Genomic DNA, 15,848 nt, shown 5'->3' on the forward strand with positions numbered 1-15,848 from the left:
CTGGCATTTGTCTATCTGAAAGTCATCTCATTACTATTCCTATTCCTTAGCTTTCCAAAAAAGACAAGAAAAAAAAAGAGGAATCTCGCAATTTTCAAACACCTCAAAAAACAGATGGAAAAAACAAATGATATTAAAGGGCAAACATCTTCTTGAAAATGTCAAATATTTCCTGGAGGCTTACTTTTAGAAAGTGTTTTACCTTTATCTTGTTCACATTTTGTGGGTGGTAGGTTTTTGTTTATAGACACTTGTACCCCTTTTTCTCTGAAATGTAACATTTCTGCAGTTTTTACCACTTATATGTTGTACTGTTTAAAAATATAACTAGCACACTATAAAATAGCGTGGTATGTCAAATGGGTATTTTCAGGTAAGCAAATACTACCAGAAAATAATATATTAGTAATTTTCTAGGTTCACATCTAAACCAAGAGTTTGAGGACCATACACCACTAATCATAAAACACACACACACACACACACACACACACACACACACACACACACACACACACACACACACACAACCTTTTGGTTATACAGCTTAAGGAAATGGTAAGTGGGTAATCCTACCAGTAGTACGTGCTACCTGGTTAAAAGGGAAAATCCCTAGCCTGCTGCAACTCGAGAACATAATGTAGGTCAATGACTTTTGCATAATCAAGGAACGTCTTCATACATGACTCAAGCTGGAAAATGCTCTGTCTAATCAAAGCCTGAGTACAGCACATGCCTTCCACCCAGCTCTGTCACAGTGAGGGGCAGATCACAGAAGGTTGAGAGAAAATTAGAGAACAAAAGTATTCTTGGCTGGAAAATGAAAAATCCATTATGCTATGATATTAAATATTTAATAACATGCAAATAAAAAGTAGGAGGAAAAGCAGGATGGTACCGTCATGGGAGAATTACTTAACTTTCTTTTTAAAAAAGACAAACAGGATTTGTCCTAATCTGTAAGTGACATGGGGTGAGAGGCTAAAAAGCTGAGCATAAAGAAGTGACTTAGAGGAAGTGAACCTGAAGAAATTTTGCAGCGTTCATGGGCCCGAGGGGTCAAAAACTGGACTTCCTAGCTACTAAGGAGGAGAAGTCCTGGTAAACACCCCATCCTTTCTGTTGCAAAATCAAGGAACATCTTCATACGTGACACAAGCTGGAAACTGCTCTGTCTAATCAAAGACTGAATATAGCACATGCTTTCTTGGGATCACTGAAGTTCTATACTCTATGAGTAATGCTGCATAAGGTCTAGACCAGGCCTTACTCAGATTAAAACTCAATAGTCAAGGGCTTCCCTGGTGGCGCAGTGGTTGAGAGTCCGACTGCCAATGCAGGGGACATGGGTTCGTCCCCTGGTCTGGGAAGATCCCATATACCGCAGAGTGGCTAGGCCCGTGAGCCATGGCCGCTAAGCCTGCGTGTCCAGAGCCTGTGCTCCGCAACGGGAGAGGCCACAACAGTGAGAGGCCCGCGTACCACAAAAGAAAAAAGAAAAAAAAAACCCTCAATAGTCAAATTTTGGTTGGATTAAGGTGATCTGTCCTTATTTTAACAGACATATATTAAATCTTCTTTTGAGCAATATAATTTTATTCCAAGCCTTTATAATTTTTCATATATAATGTCTAGTGGTCATTAAAAATATTACCAGGCACAGCAGAGAATTCTTGGGTATTGATAATGGCTTATTTCTTTATTTGTGTACTAGCTACATTGATGGGCTTATTTTGTGAAAATTTATACAGCTATTCAGTATGATTTGTATATATTTCTGTATTTAAAACTCCCAATAAAATTTTATTTAAAGAAATGTCAAAGACAAGCAGAACAGTGTTGTTTAGTCAAAGCCGGGAAACAACCTAAATGCCCACCAATAGTAGATGTTTATATAATAGATTGTGTTTTTTGCACATAATGGAATAACATGTGATACTAAGAATGTACAGACTACATTCACCTCAATGAATTTCATGAATGTAAGGCTGAGTGTACGAAGTCAGACACAACACAGTACACACTACATGATTCCAAATATATAACTTTCAAAGATTGGCAGAAATACTCCATTGTGATAGAAGTCAGGATAGGGATGACTTTTGTGAAGAAGGTAGAGTAGAAACTGGCATGATTGTAAGGCTGGGCTTCTGGAGTGCTAATTAATTTCTGTTTCTTGTTCTGAATAGTGATCATACAAGTATTTTCACTATGTGAAAATTCATTAAGCTGCACAGTTATGGTTTGTGCACTCTTCTGTGTGCATCTCTCCATGAAATCATTTAGTTTAAAGAATGCATGCACATCAACATACGCTTGTGTGTAGATATATATGGATATGTATAAATTTAAATGTCATCTGATTAGATGAAGTACAAGTCATGTTATTTTCTCCTTTTAACTTTTATATATTTTCCAAATTTTCTCTAAGAGAGCTACATTGCTTTAATAACAAAAATCAGTTTAACAAATGTTATTTCTTTAAAAGTTGTGTTAGAGTTAAAGCTAGTAAAAAGATTTAAAGCTAGTAAAAAGATGTGCCTTTATAGTAGCAGTAGTTCCCAATTTGCCTGAGGGTGAAGGAGACATTAAAATGGACAGCTGGGAGCCAAAATCTAAGAGTAGCCATGCTAGAGTTTGCTGACCTTCCTTCTAAATGCTTGCATAAAGTACCAGCCTATCTGTATTTCCCTTACTGGTGTCCATCCTATTCTTTAAAATTCCCATTCTTGACACTATGGAATGGGATGATTTCAGCCTATACTGGGTCCTCAAAGGCTGTGGTCTGTAACTGGGTGGTATAGATGAGAACTGGATCACTAGGTGAACTAAGAAGTAAATAACAAATCCACCATTCCTGTGCTAATAGGGGCTGAAATTTATAGACCATATAGATGTATTTATCCATATCTTAGAGATAGTATATGAAATAAAGAATATCCATTTCTCTGGCAGAAATGTAAAGTAATAAACACACAGAGAATAACTTCCAGCTTATATATTTCTTGTAAAGTGGTCTGAAGATCACCTGCATCAGAATCACTTGGATTATCATTAAAAATGCAGATTTCTGGGCTACACATTAGAACTATTGACTCTATTCTGCAATATTCAAATTATATCTTTGCAATTTGTTTCACATAAATTGCTGGTAATCCTTTTATTTAAGAAAAGTCCATCCACCTGTGTTCTTATTAAATACCTTTCTTAAAACCTGTGATTATTAAGGCTAAACGGTTAATTTTACTATAATTCTACAAAGGACATAAGTTTAAATATTTAGATAAGAAAAGTGCTATCAAAATATGAGACTATTATTATTTTGTAATTACTTTCTTCTCCAACACCCCACTGTATGTGCACATGTATAAGTCGATCCCTAAAATTATATAAATGATGAAACTAACTGAAGAAGCTTTTGTTTGAAATCTAAATGTTTCTTTCCCTAGTGACATTCTCAGTACAAACTTTTGAAAATGAAACAAATTTGCTTAAAAGGATCATAATTTTAAAGCTGAATGAGACCGTATTCATTCTTAAAGAAAGAAAAATTGAGGGAACTAGAAATGCTAAGTGACCTGGCCAAGGAGAATTGAAATTAACAAGTAAATAACTGAAAGAAAAAAGAAAAAAAAAAGCTCTAGAAAGAACTAAGCCACTAATGTTAGCCCAGAACTTATTTTCAGTTTTTTATGTGGCCAAAGCCATAATTAGTAGACTGAAACTATGCCAGACAGCTTAATATGCTATTTCTTTCCCATCTTTACTGTTCTCTAAGAAATCTTACGTTTAAGGCCAGAGGTAAAAGGTGCTAGCTAATAATACTTCCATTAATCTCTGATTCATCATGTGACCTATCTCAAATGGTTGACCTAAAACCTCCTTATTAATTTTACTTCACTCTAATTATACCCCTTACTCCATGCTTAGTAATTCCCTCTTTTCCTTAGAATTTTCCCCCTCAGTTATTTCCTAGCCAAATTACACATTAAACTTTCATCATAAGTCAAGTTCTCCATTATTTTCTTCTTGAGATTCTCACTGACTTCTTTACATATATCTTATACAGGCACACTATATTAATTAAGGGGATTGCATATGTAAAAAGTAATCTTAGATTTTATTTTTATTGACTTGCCTAATCTCTAAGTGCCTTCTCTTGGCCTCACTATTTACTAAAACTGCTTTGTATATTTTATTTTCCACATATAGCTGTTTACCTAATGTTTGAAAAGTGGCAAATAGCTTATTATGGGCAGATTGTTTACCAAATTTAAGTAATTATCCTTATCTATTTTTCTAATTTTTAATTAAGATGATAAAACTGTCTAGTATCAATTTTGTATGGTAAATTTTCTACAGCAATCCTCCTCAAAAAGCGTGAGGAGAGCATTATATACCCCCATCCAGTCTATTTTTTGATCAAAGAAGTCATTTCAAGTAAACTGGAGATATATTGCTATTTGAATTGGGTGAGTCTTCTAGACACTTATACTGAATTTGAAATTATTTCTAGAGAAAAGTGCTTAGTTGGCCCATATGCGCTAGACTAAAGACAAAAGCTACTTTGTGGCATAGAAATGGTGAAAAAAACAGTCTAATGAAGCACTGCTAATGAATGCATTGTTACAGTGCTTAAAAATCAGAATAGTGGTAGTTGTGGATGGGTAGATTGAAGAATACAATCAAATGATTTTAAAACACACCTACATAACTAAACAATTTATTTTTAATACTAATTTTTAGGTACAGAGGAAATAAAATTTATCTTCTCTAGAATTATGGGCCCTTTTAAACCATTTCAATCATCAAGGATTAGTCAAGATTCCGAGCGCCGCTTACAAATAACCTGTAGAATCAGTCAACTTGGTTTCCTAAGTGATTCAAGGTATTTATGCACAAATTCCCTTCCCTCCACTGTCCCCCACCCTCAAAAAAGTGACTTTAAAGGAAATAGATTCCAACATAGTAAAACTGCCAGAACTGCCAGTGCTGTGCTGGTGCTGGACACAATGAAATACTTCTTAGACTAAGTTAGATTTCATTTTCCCCATAAATTACGTAAGAGAGCAAATTCCACGTATCTATTCTGTCAAGTCAAAGTTGTAGCTCCAAAACAAATTCAGAATATAGGTTCATTGATTAAAAGAGCCCATTGGAGGGCTTCCCTGGTGGCGCAGTGGTTGAGAGCCCGCCTGCCGATGCAGGGGACAGGGGTTCGTGCCCCGGTCCGGGAAGATCCCACATGCCGCGGAGCGGCTAGGCCCGTGAGCCATGGCCGCTGAGCCTGCGCATCCGGAGCCTGTGCTCCGCAATGGGAGAGGCCACAACAGTGAGAGGCCCGGGTACTGCAAAAGAGCCCATTGGAGAAAAAAGCACTTTGAGTAATTTTAAGTAGTTGCTCCAAATGAAAAAGAGATTAATTCATGAATTCATGACTGTAATAAATTGTTTTAGAGTGTAAACTACAAGGTTCTCTCAGTTTCTTTAGGACTATTTTTAAAACCCTTTCCCAAAGAGAGTACTCACCCCATCTGGCCTGCCATCATTAGCAGTGACGATCAGAATGTAGCGATCAGTGCTTTCCCTGTCCAGTGCTTTCCCTAAGGTTAGAATCCCAGTACTAGTGACAGAGAAAACAAACAAACAAATGAGACAGAAAAAGATATTATGTCACAGGGAGTCTTTCTACTATTGTGAACTACTTTTGATAGTTTTTCTTTTTTTTTTTCCTTTCAGCAAACATAGCTTGAGTATTTAAGATGAACGATTCTAGGATTCATGCTGAAAATTGAAAAAGGCTTTTAAGGCTGTTGAGCCTCTTAGCAATAATGAAAAATTGCCAAACTGAATGAGATAAGTGAGTTGATTCTGTAGCTTCCAAGGAAAAAAAAACAAAACAAACTATGCTCAATTCATTACAGGAAGAAAGATATCTATCTTGTTTGTGATGATTTCAAAGGTAAAAGAGTCCATTAATCTTTAGCAGTTTCATAATGCTTTGAGTAAAAAAGTGATTTCTTTAATCTATATCACCACTCCCATTCATTGTCACATATGTGACCACTACGGAAATGAAAACATCTAAATTTCATCTTTGATTAAACTATAGAGACTAAAATTTTTCTTCTTTCCAAATTTCAAAATAACTGAGTCTTACTGTAGAAAATTAGAAAATATACAGTGGAATATTAAAACTTTCATAGATATTATGGGTTTTTTAATATTTCTTTGTATTCTCTATTATAACCATATTTAAATACATTATAATTGCTTTCAAAAGAGCACTCAGGCTGCATATTTTACATTATTTTCAAGATAATATAATTTTATGAACATTCGTTCTCTCATTTTACAATTTATAAAAACAACTCTTTTGTGGATACACTAACAATTTTACCATCTTGTTATTCTCTTGAAATTTAGATATTTCTTAAGTATTATGTATAATGGGAGATGAACAGCCTTTGGGAAAATTCTCATACTTAGAATACTTTTAATACTAATTCTTAACCTTTTCACTGTTTAGAATACATACTTTCAGATATTTAAGCTTTTATTCTCCCATGTAACTTGTTTTATAACACTTTGGTCGCTTATTATGTTCTCTAAAACAAGTTGTACATTTATGTCTTAGATATTACAATCTGATGTTGTACATGGCATTTTAATTAAGGTCTAACAAGTATCTACTGTGAAGGAGAGGTTACATTAATTTAACAAAACATTAAAATATTTATCAAGTATAAAAGCATAATTTGTTTCTGATAGATAAAAGTCTTTCATTTTAATGCAAGTGCTTTTGTTGTTATAGTGGAATTTAAGCAATCCGCACCACATATGGTAGTTGAGTACAGAGAGTCAATGCCAAGGAATCAAAATCAGAGTCACAGTTACTCTGTTTTATTTTATTGTTGTTATTGATACGGACTAAAAAAAAAGTTCTAAACATATGGTATGACTATGAAAAACTGACTTTGCTCCTTGTACATTTTAAAATGTTTTGTCCAAATAGCTGAAAACCAATTCCCAGAGTAGTTTGTAACAAACAAATTTGGATCAACTTCCCATACTGCAGATGGTTCAGATAACCCCATTCTAAAATGACATTCAAAGAGAAAAGTAAATCATTGATTGCTTCTGAGACTTATTCACAAGTAACTTAAGAAATCTGAAAATCTATCCATAGTAAAATGAAAGAAAGAAGAAAATTCAGTTATTGTTTTCCATTTTTCTCCTCAGTTTAAGCTTCGACTCTATATTATGCCTTGTATATTAAATTAGAAAATCACTAGAAATTTATATTGTATTAGAATTTAGAGCCATATTATACCTAAATAGCTTATTTTTCATAGCCTGGTAATTATTATGGAAATAGTTCTTTGCTTAAGATGACATGTGCCTTGTAAGATGATGTGTGCCAATGTCGTAGACAGACAGGATATTTGGGAAATAGAAAAAGAGAGAAAAAATAGGTGCTGTCTTTTGGTATTCATAGCTGAAAGATTAGCTTATGAGTAGTACACACAAGCATCCTTCCACAAAATTCCAGAAATAACTGGAAAGGAGGACTCTTGCTACCAGTTGAATGGAAGCTATAGAGCAGTATACATTAGGCTGCATTTAGAAATGCAGTAAATCTTATCAGTCCATATACTAAAAATACATAAGAATGACTCCTGATAAAACATCAATAATAGTGCTACTTAAATTTTACATAATTGAAAATATATTGCACAGGAGTGATGTCAATGAAAATGGTGACGTAGACAGCTTGAAGAGGTGGTCTCTCCACAGAAGCATCGACAAAAGAAGTAGGAAGAATCAGAAACAACTTTGATAGGACAATGGAAAACAGTCAAAGGTTGACAGCACCCAAATGAAGGTAGAATTAAGAAAAAGGCAACTTAAAAATTGTAGTAAAGATTTGTTCCATTTTTACTTGTCCTTGTCCCAGCCCTTTCTGGCTTAGAGTAGTCTTAAAGATGGTGGTCAACATTCTCAGTGTGCTACTCTGGTCCTTGTTTCTGGAGGCAGCGAAACTATCCTTATTCACAAAGAATTGTGTTTATCTATTCCAACTGGTCTGGAGGCTGCCTGAAGGAATAATACATGGTTTTTGTCTTGTTTTGCCTAACTCAGAATTCACTCAAGGTGGAAAAGCAGTGGGTATTCCTGGAAAACAGTGTAAGTCAGGGAGCAACCTGCAGCCATCTGAAGCAATAGTTTATGTTTGAGGCATTCAGAGGAACACCAAAAGCCTGGCAGGAAAAACTGGGTAGAGAGTTTCTTGGAAAATTAGGGCATTCAAAAGTGCCCATGTATACTGGTGAATAGAATTGAGAGTCCAGAAATGAATCCATACGTCTGTGGCCAGTTGATTTTCAGCAAGAATGCCAAGATCATTCAATAGGGAAAGAGTAATCTCTTCAACGAACAGTGCTGGGGCAATTGGAGATCTACATGCAAAAGAACGTAATTGGATTATCTCATACCATATACAAAATTTAACTCAAAATGGATCAAAAATCTATATGTAAGTACTGAAACCATAAAACTCTTAGACAAAAGCATAGGGATAAATCTTTATGATTTGGGGTTTGATAATGTATTCTTAAATATGATAACAACAGCATGAACAGCACAAAGAAAAATAGGGCTTCCCTGGTGGCGCAGTGGTTAGGAATCTGCCTAACAATGCAGGGGACACGTGCTCCAGCCCTGGTCCAGGAAGATCCCACATGCCGCGGAGAAACTAAGCCCATGTGCTACAACTACTGAGCCTGCACTCTAGAGCCTGTGAGCCACAACTACTGAAGCCCGCGTGCCACAACTACTATAGCCCGTGCGCCTAGAGCCCATGCTCCACAACAAGAGAAGCCACCGCAATGAGAAGCCTGCACACTGCAACAAAGAGTAGCCCCCCGCTCGCCACAACTAGAGAAAGCCCGTGCACAGCAACAAAGACCCAACACAGCCAAAAATAAATAAAATAAATTTAAAAAAAGTAAATAAATAAACAGAATAGCAAATGTATTTAAAAAAATAGATATATTGATCTTCCTCAAATTAAAATTTTTTTGTGCATCAAAGTACAGTATCAAGAAAGTAAAAAAAAACCTACAAAATGGGAGAAAATATTTGCAAATCATATATCTAAATAAGGGTCTGGTTCTCCAAATATATAAAGGACTCCATACAACTCAACAGCAAAAAGGACAAACAACCCAATAAAAAATTGGCAAAGAATAGATACTTCTCCAAAGAAAATATACAAATGGCAAATTAGCACATGAAAACATGCTCAACATCATTAGTCATCAGGGGAATACAAATCAAAGCTACAATGAAATAGTACTTCATACTCACTAGAATAATTAACAAAACAGATGGGAAAATAATGTGTTGATGAAAACACGGAGGTATTGAAACACTTGTACATTGCTGGTGGGAATGTAAAACGGTTCAATCACTATGGAAAACAGTTTGGCAGTTCCTCAAAAAGTAAATGATTACAATGTGACCCAGCAATTCCAATTCTGGGTATACATTCAAAAGAATTGAAAACAGGTGCTTAAATACATGTATATTTGTGTGTGCTTAAATACATGTATCTATGTGTGTCTGTATGTGTGTGGATATTAGCAGTATCCACAATGACCAAAACAGAAAAACAGCCCAAATTTCCATCAATGTATGAATGGATAAACAAACTGCTGTGTACACATGTAACAGAACATTATGCAGTTATAAAAAGGAAAGAAGTACTGAGATATGCTTCAACATGGAAGAACTCTGAAACATTAGGCTAAGTGAAAAAAGCCAGACACAAAAGGTCACATACTGTGTCATTCTATTTATAGGAAATATCCAAAATAAATAAATCCATAGAGGCAGAACACAACTTGGTGGTTGTCAGTGGTGGAGGGGAAGGGCAAGTAGGGAGTAACTGCTTAACCGAGTTGTGTTTCCTTTTGGAATGATGACGATGTTCCTGAACTAGATAGAATTGATAGTCATACAACATTGTGAGTCTACTAAATGCCACTGAATTGTTGACTTTAAAATGGTTAATTTTATGCTATGTGAATTTAACCTCAATTATATTAATTATATTGCACAGAATTCCCTCACCAAACACTAAGGCTATATTCCTGAAATGTATTGTGATTGACAAAATCAAGGTCTTTTATACAATGAGTTGGTTTGCCAAACCATAAAAATGGTGTTCAAAAGTTGTTTAAACAATTTGGATAAAAAGTAGTGGAGGGTATCTACTTCCAAACAAACCAACCTTCTATTTAAGTGTTCATTTTCCCAAATTGCATCATTTATTAGGAAATATTGCAGCAGCATAATTATGCACTGAAAGAGATTATCTCACAGGTTTCATGCTTTGTATTCTTCCATTAATCTTTTTCAATACCTTCTACTGATTGTGATTAACATCATTTATACTTACAAGTGTCTGAGTCTTTGGCAGATTTATCATGCTGATTTGGGCATCATTTTTCAGGCCTTAAAATGATATTTAGAGAGGGTAAAATATACCTCAAAATGTATGATTGCTTCTAGTTTGATATGGCATTCCATGTTGAACAGTAATTAGTGATTAACAAACACAGACCAATAGAAAGAGTTAGATATTGGTAGACATTTAGGTAAGTTGATGGAGGCATGAACCAGCTGTGTGAGAAGGGTGATCTGAGCATATATTTTGAGAGTAGAGCTTACAGAAAAATATGCATATCATCTTTCTTACATGTTAATCTTCAGTGTAGCTCAAACTGATATGAAAAACATAAGCTTTAAATTTAGTGTCAAAATTAATTTAGTCACATAGAGAGAAATAAAAATGCCAGTGAAGATATAAAATTTTCAAATAAAGTTCTAACAAGGGGCAGAAATAACTCTGAGGTTCTTTTGTTTAGCACTTAGCCTTTAAGTGTTACATCACATGCCTTATGCTACAATGATGACATCAATAAGAATTCCTCAATTTCCTGCAATAAATAACAAATATTTTGCCATAATACTTGCAGAGGAAGTTTCCTTACATCTTGCTTAAATATTTACTTATAAATGAATGTTTGCTGAATAAATATTTGCTGAATCATATGCAACTATTAGCACAGACATAAAAAGTTATTAAAATAATGCATTACACTACAGAACCATAAAGATCTGGCCGTTTAATACATAACATTAACTGATTTACATAATGAATGATTGTGATCTTTAAGGAACAAGCATTTTTCTTTAAAGAATAAGTTTCTTTCCTGGCCATATGACTAATCCAATTCATTAAAATGTCATACAGTGTGACAGAAAGAGAAAAACAAATACCGTATGCTAACACATATATATGGAATCAAAAAAAATAAAGGGTCTGATGAACCTAGGGGCAGGACAGGAATAAAGACACAGACATAAAGAATAGACTTGCGGATGTGGGGAGGGGGAAGGGTAAGCTGGGACGAAGTGAGAGAGTAGCATTGACATATATACACTACCAAATGTAAAATAGATAGCTAGTGGGAAGCAGTTGCATAGCACAGGGAGATCAGCTAGGTGTTTTGTGACCACCTAAAGGGGTGGAATAGGGAGGGTGGGAAGGAGACCCAAGAGGGAGTTGATATGGGGATATATATACACATATAGCTGATTCACTTTGCTATACAGCAGAAACTAACACAACATTGTAAAGAAATTATACTCCAATAAAGATGTTAAAAAAAAATAAAGCTATGACACTGAAAAAAAATGCATATAACAATTCAACACTTGGTAAATCCACACTAGCACTGAAATGAATATTCATTACAACTAATATTTTTTAAAGAATTATAAAAATGTTTTGGTATATTTGTATTTCAATGGAAAAAAAGGTAAGGTAATGAATGGTATTGTAATGATTATTGTTAAAATTGGCATTATAGCATAAAATAATATTTAATGTAAACAATAAGCAAGTACTTTTTTTGTTGTTTTAAGAAGAAAAATGTAACCAAAATCACTATTTATATGAACTGAAGCATCTGATAAGACAGAACATGATTTCTTTTCTATTATTTTTTGAGAGAGCATCTGAATTATTCAAATCCTTAAAACTTACATAGAAGTGGTGATGCAAATTTGCACAAGTATCTCAGAAGTTTCAAAGAGGGAAGGGATTAAAATATCAGTATTTCCCCCATTTCAAATGTGTTGAAATATATTGCTAAGGGTCTAGCCTAGCCTATAATTATCAATGGGAACAACAGCAATGAAGTGGCTGAAATAAAATTACCATAAGATAAAAGGCAATGAGCGCAGTGTACTGGACCCTGTATGATCATCAACAGAGACCATACAATCATCACAGAGTCCTGCCCTACTCTAGCTGTCTACTCTAGGAAGCTGTCTACTCTAGGAAGTCCTGCCCTACTCTAGCTGTCTACTCTAGGAAGAAGTTTGCATTTAAGGATATTTCTGTCTGTTTAGGTCAATTCAGACAAAGAGGATGCTGCATTGACATCTTTCACACTTTAAAGAACCTCTGTAACCAACTAGGTGTGTCTGTTCGGTTTCAAAAGCATAAATTAGAGAGTAGTAGACAAACACTTGCTAGGGTAGCAGCACGAGTGAGAATGTCTTTGATAAAACTGGTAGCTCATTAGATTTCACAACCAGCAGTTTTAAAATCCTTCAGCATCAAGAGAAAAACAGATAAACACAGGAATGGAAATCTTTAACAGAGAAAGTAAGACCAGGGCAGTTGAAAACTTCACTGTTTTCTTATTTTTATCAGTTTATTAACATATAATTCACATATCATTGAATTCACCCATTTAAAGTGTACAATTCAATAAATTTTAGCATATTTTCAGAGTAGTTCAACCATCACCACAATCAATTTTAGAATATTTTCACCACTGTACCCATTAGCAGTCATTCCCTATTCTCTGTCAGCCCCCAGCCTCAGGCAACCAGTAGTCTACTTTCTGTCTCTATAGATTGGCCTATTCTGGACATTTAATACAAATGGGATCAAACCAAATGTGTTCTTTTGTGAATGATTTCTTTCATTTAGTATGTTTTCAAGGTTCATGCATGTTTCAGTACTTATTCTCCTTTATTGCTGAATAATACTCCACTGTATGGATACACATTTTGTTAATTCATTTCATCTGTAGACAGACATTTGGGTTGTTTTCCACATTTTGCCATTGTAAATAATTCTGTTATAAACATTTCTGTGCAACTTTTTACGTGAACATAACATTTTCATTTCTCTTGAATAGACACGAGTGGAACTGCTGAGTTATATGGTAACTCTATGTTTAACATTTAGAGGAAATGAGAAATAGTTTTCCAGAGTGTACATTTTACATTCCCACCAGAAATATATGAGAATTCTGATATTTCCACATCTTTACCCATGTATGCTATTTCCTTTGTTTTTCATTATAGCTATTATAAGAGGATGTGAAGTGGTTATTTCATGATTGTAATTTGATTTCCCTAATGACTAGTGATTATGAGCATATTTCCACATGCTTATTGGCCATTCATATATCTTCGAAGAAATGTCTATTTAAATTTTTGTTCATTTTTACTTAGATTATTTATCTGCTTATTTTTGAGATATACTAGTTCTTTACATATCCTTCATATATTTAAAATATTTTCTTTCAGTCTGTGGGGTTGTCTTTCACTTTCTTGATGGTGCCATTTGAATCACATTTTTTCAAATTTTGATGAGGTGCAACTCATTAGTCTTTTTCTTAATCACTTTTGCTTTTTGTATCATATCTAAGAAATCATTGCCTAACCCAAATCATGATTTACATCTGTATTTTCTTCTTCATTATATAGTTTAATCTCTTATATTTAGGTCTGTGGTTCACTTTGAGTTAATTTTTACAGACGGTGTGAGGTAAAGACCCAACTTCATTCCTTTGCATGCTGTCTCAGCTTCATTTATTGAAAAGATTATTCTTTCCTAATTAGATTGTCTTGGCCATTTTTTTTTTTTTTTGGAAATCAATGGACCATAAATATTAGGGGTTATTTTTGGATTCTTAAGTTTATCCTAGTAATCCAGACATCTATTCTTATACCAGTACCACACAGTCCTGATTACTGTAAAGTGTCCCTTTTACAAAGTTTTCTTTCTTTAAGAATGATTGTAAATTATAATTACTTATGATTAGTATGTACCTACGGGGGAAAATTCAAAATAGTAAATCTCTCCATTTTTTAAATGGAAGTTTATTCATCTGTGAAATCTAAAAATCTGGGAAATATTGTATCCAGGCACACAAACTCATGGCTGTACCACCCTCGTCAATGCAAAGTTGCACGTGTTTTTTTCTTACAAGATCAAGTGACCACACAGGGTTCTCTTGATTTGGCATTGTGTACCACATGTTCCTGAGACTGAAGCAGAGCCTGGCTAATTTGTCAAATTTTTCACTTTATACTCATGGGCTACATTTAGATTTCCATCCTTTTAGGGAGTAAAACCACTCAGGACCACACAGAAAACATCAGAGAGATAGCAAGAACATCTCTTTGACAGCCAGCCACACGTAAAAACAGAGCGGCTACTTTGCTGTTGAAGAGAAACAAAGCTAACGCCAATGCCTTCTTTAATGCCTGCTGTCAGTTTCCTCAGTAGTTAAGACTGACATTATCTCTGATATGTTCAGAGAGGTGAGCAGAATGACATGGACATAGACCTCAAAGGGGCTTAGAATGGGCATGAAATATTTTTATCTTAGCTTTTTTAGAGTATACCTATATTACTCAAAAATTGAAGGATGGACTTTGGTGGCACCTTAAATGTATCTGAATTACACTTTTTCTTACAAAATTCCCTTTGAACAATTTAGTGCCAAGTTACTCTTTGTAGAAATATCCTTGTTATTATGCGTAGCTGACAATTTTAAAGGGATCTAATTAATCCCAGGTTATACCTGCAAATGAACTGTTTCCACCTCAGTGGATTTTACCTAGTAAAATTTTTTAAAATAAATAAACAGTGTCCTGGGTATGATTTCTGGATTCAGAATTATCCCCCGCAGCTCTCATTAACACTCATAGAAAAGAAAAGTAAAATAAAACTATAAACAGCTGAAAGTCTCTGATTAGAAGTCTGTCCTCTTGCTACCAGTACACTGTTTAACATTTTAAAAAGAAAAATAAATTTAGAAATTATTTTTAACTTACGTTTCTGAAAGATTAAAAACTCGCTGTGGATCTCCTTTCTCAATGGCATATGTTATTGGATCTCCCTCTCGATCAGTTGCCTTCAGAGAGAAAACATACTTTAATTATCAAGTAATTGATATGTCTTCCATTCAGTACAGTATAATATAGAAACTTGAAACTAATAGCACAGAAGATCCATGATACCTTAAAGTATAAAGATGAAAACACGGGCAAATGGCTAGATGTAAAATAAAGAATTTCATATCTGATCCCAGCATTTCTGTCATTTTATGTCATCTGAAAGTTGTAACAATGAATAAGAATAATATCTCCTGAATGTATTCATAATCTTATCTGGTAGAGAAATACAGTAATGATTTTCCTATGGTTTACTTATTTAATTTTATATGAATAATTCAAACAAATATGTTGGAGTCTACATAAATGTTTACAGTGTCAAGAAATTATTTAATGCACTATTTTTTCTTTTCCTGCTCAGAATATATTGTCTGCAAAGCTTTATGGTTAAGAATTCTGAATCTGAAGCCAGAGAGCCTGAATAAAAAACTGGGCTCCATTTACTAATTGTGTGATTGTTTCTTAATTTCTTCATTTGTAAAATGAGAACTATAACAATATAAAAGTTAATAGAT

The 15,848-nt window shown here is 34.3% G+C and overlaps 1 protein-coding gene across 8 annotated transcripts in view; it reads right to left on the reverse strand.

Moving 5' to 3' along the window:
* The window catches only part of PCDH15 (protocadherin related 15), a 727,135-nt gene that overhangs the window by 222,699 nt on the left and 488,588 nt on the right, over nucleotides 1–15,848 (reverse strand). For all 8 annotated transcript variants that reach the window (XM_033841882.2, XM_033841881.2, XM_073793727.1 and 5 more), the window contains 2 exons: nucleotides 15,214–15,293; nucleotides 5,530–5,623 (listed from right to left, as the gene is read on the reverse strand). In XM_033841882.2, coding sequence (XP_033697773.1) covers nucleotides 5,530–5,623; nucleotides 15,214–15,293 — 174 coding nt within the window. The remainder of the gene's footprint in view (nucleotides 1–5,529; nucleotides 5,624–15,213; nucleotides 15,294–15,848) is intronic.

Source organism: Tursiops truncatus, chromosome 16 (genome assembly GCF_011762595.2).
Source record: "Tursiops truncatus isolate mTurTru1 chromosome 16, mTurTru1.mat.Y, whole genome shotgun sequence".
NCBI lineage: Eukaryota > Metazoa > Chordata > Mammalia > Artiodactyla > Delphinidae > Tursiops > Tursiops truncatus.